Source organism: Carcharhinus amblyrhynchos, chromosome 1 (assembly GCF_965287045.1).
Source record: "Carcharhinus amblyrhynchos chromosome 1, sCarAmb.v2.hapA, whole genome shotgun sequence".
Taxonomy (NCBI): domain Eukaryota; kingdom Metazoa; phylum Chordata; class Chondrichthyes; order Carcharhiniformes; family Carcharhinidae; genus Carcharhinus; species Carcharhinus amblyrhynchos.
Window position 1 is genome coordinate 119,580,062 of NC_137324.1, and position 16,699 is coordinate 119,596,760.

The following is a 16,699-nucleotide window of genomic DNA, read 5'->3' on the forward strand; positions in this document are numbered from 1 at the left end:
GTACTTCCTTTCTCGCTTCTCTTAACAACATGGGATACATTTCACCTGAGATTCATAATTTATCTCCTTTCTAAGATGATAAACCCTTCAATAATTTTTCCTCTCATTCTGTTTATAACATTTAATATTTCACATTCCTCTGCATTGCTCTCTTCTCACTCGTGAACACATTTGCAAAGTATGCATAACAACGACACTCGCACATACTGTCTTCACACACAGGTTACATTGTTGGTCTCCAATAGACCTTGCTCTTTGCTTAGTTATCTTCTATATTTATAGTACATTTTTGCTTTGATTTTACTTGTAAATATTTTTCCATGTCCATGCTTTGCTTTTTGAAATTCAGTTTTAAGTTTATCCCTGCATTTTCGATTTTCCTTTTAGGCTTGCTCTAGTCTTGAGTTCTCAGTATCTGAAAAGTCCCCCTTCATTACTTTATCCTACCCATATGCTCCTTGATATCTGGAGAGTCCTGGATTTGTGAGGCCCATTTATCCTACTTTCTGAGAACGTTTTTTTTGACCCATCACTTCCTGCTCCTTGAATGCTTCCCAATTCCTCGAATACTGCTTTACTTCAAGTTGCTGCTTCCAGTCATCTGGAATTGCTGCTTCCACTGCATCTTAACTTAGTAAAATTGTTTTTTCTCCAATTTCAAACTTTTACTCTTGGTCCATTTCTGTCTTTTTCCATAATTATGTTAATGCTATTTGAATTATGATTAACACAAAAATGCTGTCCACTGATATCCCTTCCGTTGACCCACCTTCATCCCAAAAACTAAATCAAGAACTGTTGCGTATCTTGTTGGGTTGTTGTGTACGGACTGAAAAGGTTCTCCTGAATGCAACCTCTGTATCTTTAACCTGATTCTACTCCCATTAATAAGCGTAGTTCAAATCACCTACTACTACTGCTCTATTGCTATTATACACTAGTAGGACTTGTATGCCACAATTTATGATAGTTAATTCTGCAGCCTTCACTTGTATGCTGGTCAGTCCATGATACAGAAGCCTAAAAATAGTTAATCAGTGCACTAGCCAGAATTAACATTAATCTTAGTTGAATTCACAGGTATTTAGCAGCAGCTACTAACATCAGAACATGTGAAAGCCTAACCAAATTCCCAATACTGTAATTTTCAATATATATTCAAAGATCTTCAACTTTAAATATATGAAGTGAGGTGAAACTATTCACAACGTTGGTATTATATTTGTCTCTGAGATAAGTTTCGGGTCACATGTTTCTTTAGGACTTTTTACTATCATTAAAGGCAGTAATATAAATGCACATTATCGTTGTTGTGGATTCATCAGGGGTGAAAACTGGCTGATTTTTCCTTTCCCTCCCTCAAGAGTACTGGGATCAATTGCAGCAACCAGGACTATTAGCTTAGATGAGACAGACCAACACAGTACAGCCTGTATATCAAACCCTGACACTCCTTATCTGTGTGGTTGAGTATCCCACTATCCCTTGCACTTTCCAATTTAGCCACTGGAGAAGGAAGCACAGTAGATTTCTGTAAATTAATAAGCAGCATCCCTCTCTTTACAATGATGAGGTGATAAATAATCAAAAATTAAATGTGAGCTATGCTGGGGTTACGTTTATTTCAAGTAACATTTAAGTAAAATACAGAGGCAAGGATTATAATTAGATAAGGAAATGAGATTAATAAGATTAAGGAACTGATGATAAATTTGATACCATGGCTTATTACTCACAATTAGAGATAATAACACAAAAATAGAATCAACGGATGACATATTAATAAACCTTCCAGGTATCACAAATGAAAATCAGTAGTTGGCATGAAAACAAATGAAATGCATATTTTAAGAGCCCATTATTGCTCCGCGATTAGTAAAACCTCCTGAGATGCAGTTTAGGCCTGTTTGGGCAGCCTGGTACTCCTGAAACTTGGCTTGGTATCCTTCAAAGCTTATGAAAGATTATAATGTTTCACCCACACACAACTACCAAAAATTATTAGCTTCCTGGAAGGTAAAGCACAGTGCATTCTACAAATAATTGAGACAGAAATTTCTCTTAGCCAATGAGAATACTACATTTTAAACATCAGCTATAGCAGCTTGCAGATCAAGCTTGCAAAAACTGAACACGTTTACCTGTCTGAGCGCCCTCCAAGGTGTCCTATTCCTCTATACATCATATTGTCCAGGTAGCGACTGCTGGGTAGAGAGTCGTCTCCAAGTTCTTTCAAGTCCTCTGGTCTAAGGTACTCTCCTCCATCACCTGTCATTGTATCGTCTCCTTGGGAACAAGAGATACTTGATCAGTCAGGAGAGGCACAAGATTCCATAATAAACACAAACAAGCTGGAAACTAATCACGCACAGCCAAGCAGCATTACAGCACAAATTGCTTGTAATTTTTGGTTGAAAGAAAATGCATAAAAATAACTCAGTGGCTGCAATAGATTACAACACAATAGTGCACTACAATTGAAGAAACTTGATGGAACTTCCTTTATCGTCAAATTGTAGGCTGAAATCAACAGTAACCTGTTTATGCAAGGAGCACTGGTTCTGGATCTGACCAAGTGAACATTTGAGCCATTTTTTGTCAAGAGCAGACAGGCCCTTGCAGCAGGAGTAGATACTTGGTAACAGCAAGGACACCGCATTTACCAGATGTATTTCCCCAAATTGACCTGAGCTTTTATTTAGTTCTTTTGCCCCTTCCAGGAGATTCCATGGCTCTGGGTGACAAGGGAGTGTGTGCATTGTATACAGCATCACAACTGTATATATGGGAGAGGTTAGATGGACCAGTGACTCTTCTCCTATTTGTCCTTTCAATTTCCACATGTTAATTAGCAAGTGACACTCACGCCAAGAAAGTACTGAGCAGTGACCATCTCCAAAACAGAGAGGCTACCAACCATCTCTTGACAGTCAATGATGTTGTCACCGTCCAATCTCACACTAGTAACAGTCTGGAGGAGTTTAGAAGGTGAAAGAGTGTGTGGGGGGGAGGGAGGGAGGAGGGGCATTGGGCGTGGAAGGGCGTGTGTTGGGGGGATGGTATAACCATTGTGCTGACATGGCAGTTCAGAGATTGGGAGTTTTGCAATGCAGGGCTCACTTCCCGACTCCCCCAAGCTTTTCCACAATCCCCAAGTTATAGTTGCAGACAAAACTCTCCACTTGCCTGGGTGTATGGAATTCCAACAACATTTGAGACACTTGACAAAGCAGTCCACTTGATGAGCTCCCCTTTCAGCAATTTAAACCTTCACTCCCTCCACCATGCATCATGATTGCAGTACGTACTATCTACACAACACACCACGGCAACTCACCAAAGATCCTTAAATAGCAAGGGCGATTTTACCATCCCGCTGTGCTAAAAAATTAGTGCAGCAGGCTGGGAGAGTCAAACGACACCCAACGCGCAGGATCAGCACTGGGCATCACACCCTGATAGAGTCTCCCAGCACCCGAATTCCAGCGGTGTTAACTCTGCACCGGAAATTGATGAGGAGCTTTAATACCTATGCAGGGTGTTATTTCCCTACAATGTGAATTAGTGGGCCTGGAACTGAAATCTCCAGATCCACCAGGAGTACTTCACTCCAGTGAAGTTTACAGGAGCTCTGCAGTTTTGGGGAGCTAACAGCCCAACTGTGCTGGAATGAAGGGGGTGGCAATCTGTGCCCTTCAGAGGGTCGGGCACCCCATGGGCATTGGCAGCGCCAGCTTGTGCTCCCTGGATCTGCCCAATGGGCAAAGTGTAAATGCCTAGGGAGCGCCTTGGTACTGCCCATCGGGCATGATGCAATGCAAAGGGGACAGGGCCCCACTGTCACTCTGCATTTGTGATCAGTGGTAGAGAGAAGGGGCCAGCGATCAGGAGCGTGGAGGGCCAGCATCGCAGTGGTCACAAGGCTGGCCAGCAAAATTGGGCAGCCAGCAGTTCAGGGCTACTACACATGCGCTGATCTCAGAGCTGACAGATTGGCACATGCATAGTGTCCCGCTCAGTGCTATGCTGCCGGCTCCCAGGTGGGAATAGGCTTCCCCCCACCGCACCCACTGAATTTCAGCATGATTCATGACGAGGCACACTGCAGTACACAGAGTGTGGGAATTTTTTTTTTTGAAACTGCCACTGAAAAATTGTTTGATGTACTCCAGTTTTCACATGAATTCAACACTTTGAATTTTTTTGGGAGAATCCCAGCCAGCATCTTTCAAATTCATGACCTCTACCAGCTAAAAGGACAGAACAACAGGTGCATAGGAACAGCATAATCTCCATTTCCACACAGCTTGATCTGGAATCATATCACTGTTCCTTCATCATCACTTAGTCAAAATCCTAGCGATTTCGAGCATTTAAAGTATTATCTTCAACCAGATTAGCTAATTTAGCATCGACTGGGAATTGAATCTAGCACTTTCTGGCCAAGACAGTTCTGCTAAACAGTTGTACCATTATTAACTTATATTTGCCAATTCTAAGAAAGAATTAAATATCATTACATAATTACTACTCGTTTATTAAGTAAAAACGCTTTCTATATCTGGTGCAGTATATTTTAATAAATGTGACAAAGTACATTTGAGATTAAAAATAATCTCCCCATGATTTCGTTTGGTGAAAGGGAGAAACCTCCCTCAAAGGACAAATTAGGCTCAGGGACGGAAGTGATTATTATACAGTTACAGCTTTATTACTCATATTTATTTATGTGCAAGTGATATTATTATCTGTGAAATAAAGCTGTTTAAGTTACTCAATGTAGTGATAAAAATTGTTTGATTACAGCAATACGCATGTACTACATTTGTTCATTAGACAACATTGTATTACCCTTTCAGAACTATTTCAACAGATTTTTATCTTGTGGATTTATTCAAGCCAGAAAACACGTCAATTTGTTTCCAAGGGGAAAAGAACTGCTCCTGTCGCTACTCGTTATGCAGCTGTAAACACATTCATTTTGTGCACGTAATCATACCAATTATTCCTTCTTAAGAAGAGAAACTGTTCTGAAATATATTGTTTGAATTTGATTTTTCAAAACTATTTCCATTATTTTATATACAAGTAAATTGAACTGAAGAACACAACAGTGGAATGCATTGTAAATAAATAGGTAATACACTTTTGACAAAATCCAGGATAAGTGGAAGAGGAAATGTCCACCATTATTTCAGCTGTAATGCTAATATTAGCAGAGAATCAGCACCTCGCCTTTTAAGTAGGCACTTCACATCCTTCCAACTCAATATTCTGTTCAACAATTTCAGATTGTAATCGCAGACAATATTTTCTTCCCATTTATTGGCTGCTATTGGATTTACTCTCTTGTTTTTCTCTCGTTTTGCCTTCAGATGGCAACTGCACAGTTCGCCATTCACACTGCTTCTTGTTTTTCTTTACCTGTCCCTTTATTGCGACATTTGGCCTTTCACCATCAAGCACTGTCATTTAATCTCTCCTGTTTGCTACCCATCACAGACCTTGATTTTTGGTCTTCCCTCCCCACCACCACACCTCCCTCCCTCAGATCCACCCCACCACTTGCTTAAAACTTATTACATTTTTAACTTAAAGATCAAGCTGAAACTTTGGGCAAGATTTTCTCATGAGCATCTTGACTAAATGGGGGGGGGGGTTCTAAGCCTGCACTTGCTGGAAGCCAGGCCAGCAGAACTATTTTCCAGTATCTGGCCTTGAAATTGGTCACATGTGCTACCTCTTAAGGATTGTGGGTGGGCTCCTGATGTTGCCAGCCCAATCACAGGAACAACAGCTCTCTGGCTTCAGTAGCTTAACCAGGATGCTGCTTCCAAGGAGCTGCCAGTGGTACCACAGTGTGTTCCCTAATTCTCACCACTTGGGGGGTGGTGGTGTGGAGAGAGAGAGAGAGAGATGGTGGGAGGGGGTGGATCCCACACAACAAATTGGTAAACAAAATAACAGCTACGTACTGAGAATTGATTAACAGACAGAAAGCAAAGAGTAGGAATAAACAGGTCATTCTCAGAACGGCAGACTGTTACTAGTGGAGTACCACAAGGATCAGTGGTTGGATTGCAGCTGTTCACAACCTATATAAATGATTTAGGTGTGAAGACAAATATATTTCCAGATGTGATGGCATAAAATTAGGTGGGAATGTGAACTGAGGAGGAGGGGACAAGGGGGCTTCAGGAGGATTGGACAGGCTAAATGAATGAACAAGAGCATGACAAATGGAATATGATCTGAATAAGTATGAAGTTATTCACTTCAGTAGAAAAAATGGAAAGGCAGAATATTTAATAAATGGTGGAAGGTTGGGAAATGTTGATATCCAAAGGGATCTGGATGACCTTGTTCACGAGTCACTAAGAGCTAGCACGCAGATGCAGCATTGTATGGAGCCTTGCTGTGACTGTGCCTGAAGTATTGTGCACAGTTTTGGACTCCTTATCTAAGGAAGGATGTATTTACCATAGATGGAGTGCAATGGAAATTCACCAGACTGATTCCCAGGGTGGCAAGGTTGTCTTAAGAGGAGAAATTGAGGAAAGTAGAACTGTATTCTCTAGAGTTTTGAAAAATGAAAGGTGCTTAAGAGGGCATTTACAATAGAGGTAGGAAAGATTTTCTTCACCCAGAGGATGGCAAATCACAGGACTTTTCTACCCCAGAGAGTTGTGGAAACTCATTAATTGAATATCTTCAACACAGAAACTGATAGATTTCTGGGTACTAACAGCATCAAGGAATATAGGGGTAGTGGAAAACTGGCATAAGAGTTGATGACCAGGCATGATGTCTCTCAATTGCTCAAAAAATCAAATGGCTTATTTTCCATGTTCAGCCACCTGCTGGGTGTAAATTATAGCCAGTGTTCTTTGACTTGTACTCTGTACATTCAGTAGATTCAAAGAGTGCACCAATTTTACTTAAAAAGCAACTTTTGCTTTTGACAAGATTGATTAATTACCACTCCTTTATTTCAATACTATCTGGCAGACTTCAGACAGGTATTGGAATATTTTTGTTACCATTTTAACACTGACAAAGTTAAAGGGAACATTATATATGTATATAATTATATATTAACATGCTATATATGTGCAACCTGCCTTTGGAGATACAACAGTGTAAATATTGACCACAGCAAGTGTTGATAGAACAGTATGTTTTCACAGGAAATCCCTAATATTTATAAAATTAATTAAAAGCAAGAATGCAGGATATAAAATGGAGACATGCAACATACTTCACTTTCACTAGGCACTGGCCTAGTGGTATTATCACCAGACTATCAGTAACGATGTCTTGAGAAGTGTACATATAATAGGGAAGGAGGTACTGAGAGTCTGAAAGTGCATCAAGGTAAATGAATCCCTGCTTAACACCATTTCGTCATCACTGAAAATACTTCATTTTCAACTCAAACGTTTAGCTGCATTTTGTTCAACAGGTGATGAAAAGGTGTTTTACCCCATAAATACCTATCAAGTTGTGTGAATTAGGATGAAGGTTTTTGATGCAAGATGAAACTTCTTTGTGGTTTGGGAAGCTGTGAATTCACTGGGAAATGAGGCCTCCAGATTACTCTTATTTGGTGGGTTGATCAATAATGAGTATAAAAAAGAGCTGAATGGGATTCTTTGCCCTCTCTCTACAGCAAATGGGCGATTGGAAGATGGACTTGCAGTAAAGAGTCAATATCCCTCGATGTTAACCCAACTTTATTCCCAAGCCATGCATTTACTTGTTCTGATAAGTAAATGCCCATATATGTGCTTCGCTGAGGGACTTGATTTTAGGGAACACTATGGTCCCTGAACCACATCCCCCTGCAATCGCCTCTGCACCCCGTGGGAGCCGCCTGTCCACAATCCCAGTGGTCCTCCCTCAGCAATTTAACACTGGAAGCAGCATTAGTTGTTTAACTCAAGACACCTTTCTCAGGTGGTCCCATCTTAGAGCACTTCCAGCCATCTGACTGTAGTTTGGGCAGAACAGGTAGGAGCGGTGGCCTTTCCTGAAGCTACAGGCAGCCTCGCCACACTGGGGAATTCAACTAAGTCCAGCAGTTGGGAATTTCAATGAGGTGGGTGAGGGACTGGATTCAAGAGACCAAAGGGGAGGGTTAAAAGTGTAAAGAAGGGAGTGTCTCTAATGGGCCATGAGGAACCACAGACAGATTCCCTCTTGCCTGTCTGTAGTTCCTCAACCAATTGCAGCAATTTGCAGATGCACAGAAGTTTGTTTTAGCAGGGCGAAGGAAGATGATGTTGGGGAATTATTAGATTTGTCATTCCTTTATTAAGTTGCAGGATGCCAACTCAGAAGGGTTAAAGGATAGCCAGAATCAAAACATACAGCAGAATGTTGATTGAGCTCTTCTCTGCCAGAGTGGGATGGAGGTTTCTACATTTGTGCTGGGTGGGGTAGCATATCTTAAGTTGACCATATTCATTCTCCTCAGTTGGAGGTCATGAGGGCTGGTGTAAGCACTTCTTAGCAAATTTCCATGAAAATTGAATGATCAAGATTTTACCTTCCAGGCCATGGAGGTTCTCCACCTTATCTTGTGTGAAGATGGACAATACTGAGTAGTGAGTCAAGATGTACCTGTGAGGCAGCTATGCATGGCAGTCAAATAGTCCTAATGAGGCTGATAGGCATTAAATTTTACAGAGCAAGTGAGGGAGGCGAGATGCCCTAGGGCTTCACATGGAATATTCTTAGAATCTATAAAAGGTTGATTTTAGCTTTCAGTGGTTGCAGGGAAAGTATAGTGGTGGAACTGAAGACCATTATGCATCTCACCCAATTATCCTTTCCATTGGAAGAAAAAATTGCAATGTGTGGACAACGATGCTGATTTGATATCAGCCATTTGCGGCACTGCTTTTATTTAAAATCGACCTTTACATGTGATATTAGTGAAATTTAGTTCATAATCTAAAATCATTACTGTGGCCCCGGTTAAAGTATTCTATCACTATTCATTAGCATTTAAGAACATTACATGAAATCTGCATCACTGCATTGGTCATTATTTTGCAAGATTGAATACAAACGTCTCAATCATTATAAAGCACACCATAATCTAATGAAATAGAGAGTAAACTGAAGTAGATTGCATTGACAGCAGTGGTAAAGCACAGCATTACTACCATAACTAAAGCCCAAACTATCAATTGACTCCAGATCTAAGAAAGCTTTGAAAGAAACAAATCAAACAAATAAAAATGCAACATACTGTATAGGTGAATTAATTTCTGAGAAGATTGAGAGTAAAAGTTTTCTCCTAGAATTGTTAGGTAAAAGGAAAAAAAACGAGAAGGTTTAATCATGCAGAATCGAACAAAATCAAATCTTGTAATGCAAGCAATGTACTGTAATAAAAACATATACACAATGGGCTCAATTTAAGTCTCTAATCAAACAGTGAAATTGCACACCAATGCATTAATCTGAATATTTGCAACAGTAGTAGCAACAAGAACCTGAATATATGTGACAACGTTCACATACTAAAAATATTTCCAAGGAGCTTAATTTTGGTCAATGACAAATGATTTTGCCTTAGTATCCACTGGGTAAAGTTGGTTCTGAATGACACCAGGGTAATATAAATGATTTACCAGAAATTGAACACAGGTAAGAAGTAGAATTACTAATCCCTTACTGATATTAAAGGTTATAATGATGAAAAAGTAGCACCAATTATCACCATGGTGTCACTTCAAGCATCTTCAGATTTCAAAACAGTCACAAATTATATGCTTCAATAAGGGACTTTGTTCTTTTTCCCCTAGATGTTTGAGCTAAAAGAGGTCAAATGGACTTTGTCATCTGCAAATGTCATGAGAATGTGTCTCTGAATTCCTCTGAATATAATTCAAATACTTTGATGACAATGAAGAGGATTAAATCTGTGATTTTTGTTGTATTCAACTTGCATTTTACTGCAAGGACAGATTTTACATCACCCCCGCCCCCCACCACCCCATCCCAAGTATACTTTTTTTCTCTTCTGTTACCATAGGTGAAATTTTGAAATTAGGTGCTTAACAATGATTTTGAAAACTACCTGTTATTACCAATTCAAAATAATTTGCAAATTCTAATACCAGAGCATACCTGTGCTTGGACAGTTGCGCAGTATTTTGGATTACCTGTGTAGTGCTGATGCGATTTATCTTGGACAGAACATTGAGGTTCTACTTTGTGGTCTGGGATACTCTTAATTTCACCATCCTTAAGTTAAGGAGATACACAATCCTTTGCCCTATTCTCTCTGATGGCTTATTTCACTCATTGTGACAGCCTCAGCTTGCAATTTCAGCAACTTGCTGTGCAAAAATTCCAAAAACCTGAATGAACATTGGCAAGTCTCACTAACACCACATAGTGCTAGACACCCTGCAACAGAAAATTATGGCTCAGAATAATAGTGCTGCTCAGCTACTTTATCAACCAAAAACACTATCTAATTAGACTCTGAAGCCACATGGTTAAATCATAACATATCCGCAGAGATTTTAGATTTACAAACATTCAATGATTGCACAAACTTCCACTTTATTTTCTCTGGCTAGAAATTGGTTAAATAGTAATTAACAATGTCAGCTTTGACAAAGATATTATTGATAAAAGGCTGTCTATTGAACATTTAAGTTTACATAGTCCTTGTTATGGTTCTATTTTCCCATTTCAGGACTATTGTCAGCTGACAAAGTGCAAAGCTGCAGCTCTGTTGTAAAGAATTGGAAAAAGCAGGGTGAGTAATGAATCATTTTGTGAAGTAAACAGATTAATGCCATAATCAGTGCAGTCAGGAATGGCACACAAGTGGATTAAACGTTTGGATATGCATTTGTGCCAATTTGAAAACATTTCCAAACACAATAGTGACAATTAAGACTTCCAAATCATATTGACCAGATTCTTTAATTAAGAACACAGCTTGAAACCTTGGTTAGATGGGGTTTTGAAGAGACAAACTGACTGATTGAAAAAAAAACAAATGGACTGAATATAGTTTTTTTTTTAAATTAGTATATTCATGTATCTTCTTTTTCCCAAAAACAAATTCTTTACGTGAGATAAATTGAGATGACCTGTTGTCTGAATTTACTCAAATCATCATCTGAATAACAACGTAATGGTTAATTCCAAACAGTATTGTGATAAAAACTGGAAATTCTATAATGAGATTTCAAACACTGAAACAAAATTCAATTTGGACAAATCAACAGTATATTCAGGCCAAACTGAAAACTTTCCTAATAGGAAGAAACTCATTCAAAAATAAGAAATTCAACTGAGTTAAAGTATCACAGTCAAAATCCATACTATTTTGATTGTGAGGCAGCAGAGAATACGGACGCTATCACCTGAAGTACACCTGAGGTGGGAACGGAGGCAGGTTAGAAGATCAGCTTCCATTTGCTGCAACATCAGTATCGTTCTGTACATGAATGTTAGGCATCTCTCCAATTTACCTCCATAACTGAAACTTCTCATCCTAGAGCCATTTTTGTGCACCTCTTCTGCACTCTCTAATGCGTTCACATCCTTTCTATAGAACTGTGCATAATATTCCAGTTGAGGTCCAACTAGTGTCTTCTATAAATACAGCATCGCTCCTTTGCTTTTGTACTCTCTGCCCTATTAATAAAGCCCAGAATACTACATGCTTTATTAACTACTCCTCCTGCCTGTCCTGCCATCTTCAATGATCCAGGAAGATATATATTCAAGTCTCTGATCCTGTACTTCTTTTAGAATTTTAAGAACATAAGAACATAAGAAATAGGAGCAGGAGTAGGCCATCTGGCCCTTCGAGCCTGCCCCGCCATTCAATAAGATCATGGCTGATCTGTCGTGGCTCAGTTCCACATTCCCGCCCTCTCCCCATAACCCTTAATCCCCTCTCTTATCAAAAACCCATCAACCCGCTTCTTAAAAATATTTAGCGAGGCAGCCTCCACCACTTCAACGGGCAGAGAATTCCAGATATTCACCACCCTTTGAGTGAAGAAGTTCCTCCTCAACTCCGTTCTAAACCGCCCCCCCTTTATCTTGAGGCTGTGCCCCCTAGTCCTACTGTCTTTTTTGAGCGGGAAGAGTCTCTCCACCTCTATCCTATCCATCCCATTCATCATCTTATACGTCTCAATGAGATCTCCCCTCATTCTTCTAAACTCTAACGAGTACAAGCCTAGTTTATTCAGCCTCTCCTCATAGCTCAACCCCCTCAACTCCGGTATCATCCTAGTAAACCTCCTCTGCACTCCCTCCAAGGCCAAAATATCCTTGCGCAGGTGTGGCGCCCAAAACTGCACACAGTACTCCAGCTGCGGCCTCACCAATGCCCTATACAGCTGCAGCAAGACCTCCCTACTTTTATATTCAATCCCCCTCGCTATGAAGGCCAGCATCCCATTCGCCTTCCTGACCACCTGCTGCACCTGCAGGCTGGGTTTTTGCGACTCATGCACAAGGACCCCGAGGTCCCTCTGCACCGTCGCCTGCTGCAGTTTTTCGCCACGTAAGTAATAGTCCTTCCTACCATTCTTCCTACCAAAGTGGACCACCTCACACTTGCCAACATTAAATTCCATTTGCCATTTCCTGGCCCATTCGCCCAGCCTATCTAGATCCTTCTGCAGACTCTCCACACCCTCCGCACAATTTGCCTTTCCCCCAATCTTGGTGTTTAATTAATTTATATTTTTTCCCCATGTTCTTCCTATCAAAATGCAAGACTTCACATTCTCTGCACTGAATTTCAGCCCTACCTATCAGAACACTCCACAACTTGTCTGGGACCTTTTGAAGTTCTGCACATTGCTCCTCAAAGTTTTTAATACTTTCAAGTTTTCTTAATCAACTGCAAAACTTGAAATTGTCCCCTGTACACCAAGATCTAGATCATTCATAGATATCAAGAAAAGCAAGAGTCCCAACACTAATAGTACAATACTGGGGAGAACACTACAAATCTTCCTCTGGTCAGAAAAATATCTGCTGACTATTACTCCCTGCCTTCTATTATTCAGCCAATTTGTATCCACGTTGCTACTGTCTCTTTTATTCCATGAGATGTGACATTTCTCACAAGTTTGTGTATTGCGCTGTATCAAATGCCTTCTGAAAGTCAAATTACACATATCAATAGCATTACCCTCATCGACCTTTGCTATTACTTTCTCAAAATCCCCAGCAAGTTAGTTAAACATGATGACCCTTTTGAAATCCATGTTGACTCTTCCGAATCAACCCAGACTTTTCCATGTGATTACTAATTATATTCCAAATAATTATTTCTAGAAGCTTACCTACTACTGAAATTAAACTGATTGATCTGTTTTGCTGGCACCATCCTTATAACCTTTTTTGAAGAAGAGTGCAACATTTGGGAAGCTTATGGGCTGCATATTCAGGCTCCTGCCCAATATCAGGAATTGAAGGGATGGGAGGCCAAAAATACCAGCACTGACCAGTGTGTCAGTCTCGGGACGCTTTTCCCATCAGTGGTCATTTTAGTGGGAGCATGTTTCAGGACTCAAAAAGGCCACTCATCCCCATGAAGTAATGAGCTTTGTTATGGGTAAGATTAGCAGGCTGCCTTGATTTCCAGTCAGCCAACAGTTTTCTAATATGATGGGAAGCTGATTAACAGCCTGGTCAAATGCACTATAGAAGAACAGGCACCAACAGAACAGATCTTTAACTAGTCTGAATTAATTTTTCATTCTTCTACTGTTCCTGGCAGGCATCAAGGCTCTCCCTGCCAGCCAGAAGTACAGCCAAAAAATCCCTGCAGAAGGGTTCTGTTGTGTGAATTTTCAGTGAATGATTTTCCCTTATTTTGTTTAGTTGAAACAAGTGCAATATGCGTACATAGTCTTTCTTTCTGCAAAGAACTGGGCTCTGTGTATTAATATATGTAGATCTTGCAGCATATACAAATGTACCATACTGGTCCATAATTCTTAGCACACTGTATATTATTCAGCAAATGGTGTTCAATCTTAGAATCACATGTAATGTTGGACACTTCTTGTTTTGAGGTTTGCAAGCACAGACAGATTTTGTACAGTCTGCACCTTGCCTGTTGCAAATAGCAGAAGGAACATGCTGTTTAATATAGTCTGCTAGTCTTTGAACATATGGCCTACATACCTAGCATCACACTAGCAATGAAATTCATACAGCTTATTACTCATTTGTGTGATTGGCAGGATGTCCTTTTGACTTGAGGGCAGCATCATTGTAGTGGCCAATACCACCCATGTTGCTACACTAAATAATCCATTCACTGGTTCATTCTTAAGGGCAATGCCTTGACCAAAGTCAAGCTACCTGTCAACTCCCTGCTTGGCAATTAACTATCAGTCACCAGCAACTGATGCAGTATTCATAGCAATACCTCTACCAATCACAGTCTACTTGCCAACCGATCAGCACTGTCTTCTCATATAGTATAAACGCGTTTCTCTTACATTGGTGCTCTTCTGAATTTTACTGATGAGTGCATGATGGAGAGTTGACAGATGCCTCCCTTTTTAGCAATAACCTATTTTTTGGTATTTTCAAACAGTGAGTTCGACATTACCAACAGTTAAGATAACAAGGCATAATTTTATCTTCACTTACTTTGGTAATAATCTGTTACAGCAGATTGCCTACGCTTTATCAAAGTTGACTGATTGTCAATCACTTAAATCACTGCAATAAAAATCAGCTGGATTTTATAATGGTTATGCAATTGTTCTGCTAAATTACCAGCCACATGGTGAAAATGAACAGCTACCCTGTTTCTCTTCTCCCTCCATTAATAATAAAGCATAAATCTAACATTTTGTTTTCCTCTATCCTGCATACCAGAAAACAACAACTATCAAGATCAAGATCCTGCTGTGAAACTGCAGCATACATAGAACAATTCTCTACCAGGTGTATAAAGGTAACAGAGGTTCTTTATTGATTTTCTTTGACACCACAAAATACTTTTATGATTGCATGGAAATAGCAAGCTTTTGATGGCATACAGAGATCCATTTCAGGACTGAACAAAACATTCAGAAACATGAATACCATGAGCACTAACTTTTTTTCATCTTTTGATTGGATGGTAATTTTCAAAAAAATGTGGAGGATAGACATGTTAGAACTGACAACTGATGTTGAGATGAGCTGCCAACTATAGACCCAATCCATCACTAAGTCTATCTATTTTAATCTCCATAATGTTACCTGACACCACCTTTATCTCAACTCACCTGTTACTGAAACTTTCATCCATGCTTTTGTTACCTCTAGACTTAGTATTCCAATGCAATCACAATTGGCGTCTCACATTCTGCCCTCTATAAACTTGAAGTCATCCAAAGCTCTGTTGCCCATTTCATAACTCACACCAAATCATGTATATGTTGTTCGTCCATCGTCATCGATGAGGACCTCGACACCATTAGTCATTTTCAGGCTGGTTGCGGTGTGTCCAAAGATGACTGATCAGGCCAATTCAGACACGGAATGTCCTGGCACATATTGGACAGACTCGTGTAAATACTGTCGTTGTTGCGCTGGTGGCTCTGGACTTGCACAGCTCGCACTTAAATTGTGCTTCAGCAATACACCTTGCTTCATGAGTTTGACAGCCTTTATGGATGAGGCAGCGCCAGGTAGGGCGGTTTTGTGCCAGCGTTTCCCAGGTGGTCGTATCAATCTCAAGCAATTTCAGGGAGGCCTTGAGTGTGTCTTTGAAACGTTTCTTCTGCCCTCTATGCAAGCGTCTTCCAGCAGAGAGTTCCCCAAAAAGGAGCTGCTTGGGTATGCGCTTGTCTCACATATGGATGACATGACCTGCCCACCGGGTCTGCGCTCTCACCAGCAGTATGTGGACTGATGGTAGATTTGCTCTAGAGAGAACTTCAGTGTCTGGTACTTTGTCTTGCCATCAGATGCGTTATATTCTGCGAAGATAAGTCATGCGGAAATGATTGAGCTGTCTTGCATGCCTTCGATACACAGTCCACGTTCCACAGGCATATAGGAGGGTAGTGAATACTGCAGCGCTGTAGACCTTCAGTTTTGTTGCTGGGCTGATTCCTCAATGCTCCCATATAGTGGAGCGCAGTCTACCGAAAGCAGAACTTGCCTTTGCTATTCTGCCGTTAACTTCTGTATCAATAGTCACTGCTTGGGAGAAGGTGCTACCAAGATAAGTGAACTGGTCCACTGCCTGTTTCTGCTCTTCGATTGTGATTATGGGTTCTGAGTACGCTGCACGGGGAGCAGGTTGGTGCATGATTCAGTCTTTTTAATGTTTATGGTGAGTCCAAAGTTGTCACAAGCCAAGGAAAATTTGTCCATACTGACTTACATCTCTGGCTCAGAGCCAGCATACATGGTGCAGTCATTGGCAAAGAGGAAATCTCTCAGAACAGTCTCTTTCACTTTGGTAATAGCTTGAAGTCTCCTCAGGTTGAAGAGCTTTCCATCCACTCTGTACTTGAGGCTGATTTCAGCAACACTGTCCTGGAAGGCATCATCAATATGGTGGTAAACATCACGCTGAACAGCGTGGGTGCAAGCACACAGCCCTGTTTGACACCATTGGTGACTGGGAATGCCTCAGAGGATTCTCCACCATCCAGTACTCTGGCCATCATGCCATCATGGAACT

General features: G+C 40.5%; 1 protein-coding gene across 1 annotated transcript in view; it reads right to left on the bottom strand.

Annotated features, from left to right (window-relative positions):
* LOC145344555 (ankyrin-2-like) overlaps nucleotides 1-16,699 on the bottom strand; it is an 831,416-nt gene that overhangs the window by 121,330 nt on the left and 693,387 nt on the right. The window contains exon 26 of the mRNA XM_080191753.1: nucleotides 2,142-2,286. Coding sequence (XP_080047879.1) covers nucleotides 2,142-2,286 — 145 coding nt within the window. The remainder of the gene's footprint in view (nucleotides 1-2,141; nucleotides 2,287-16,699) is intronic.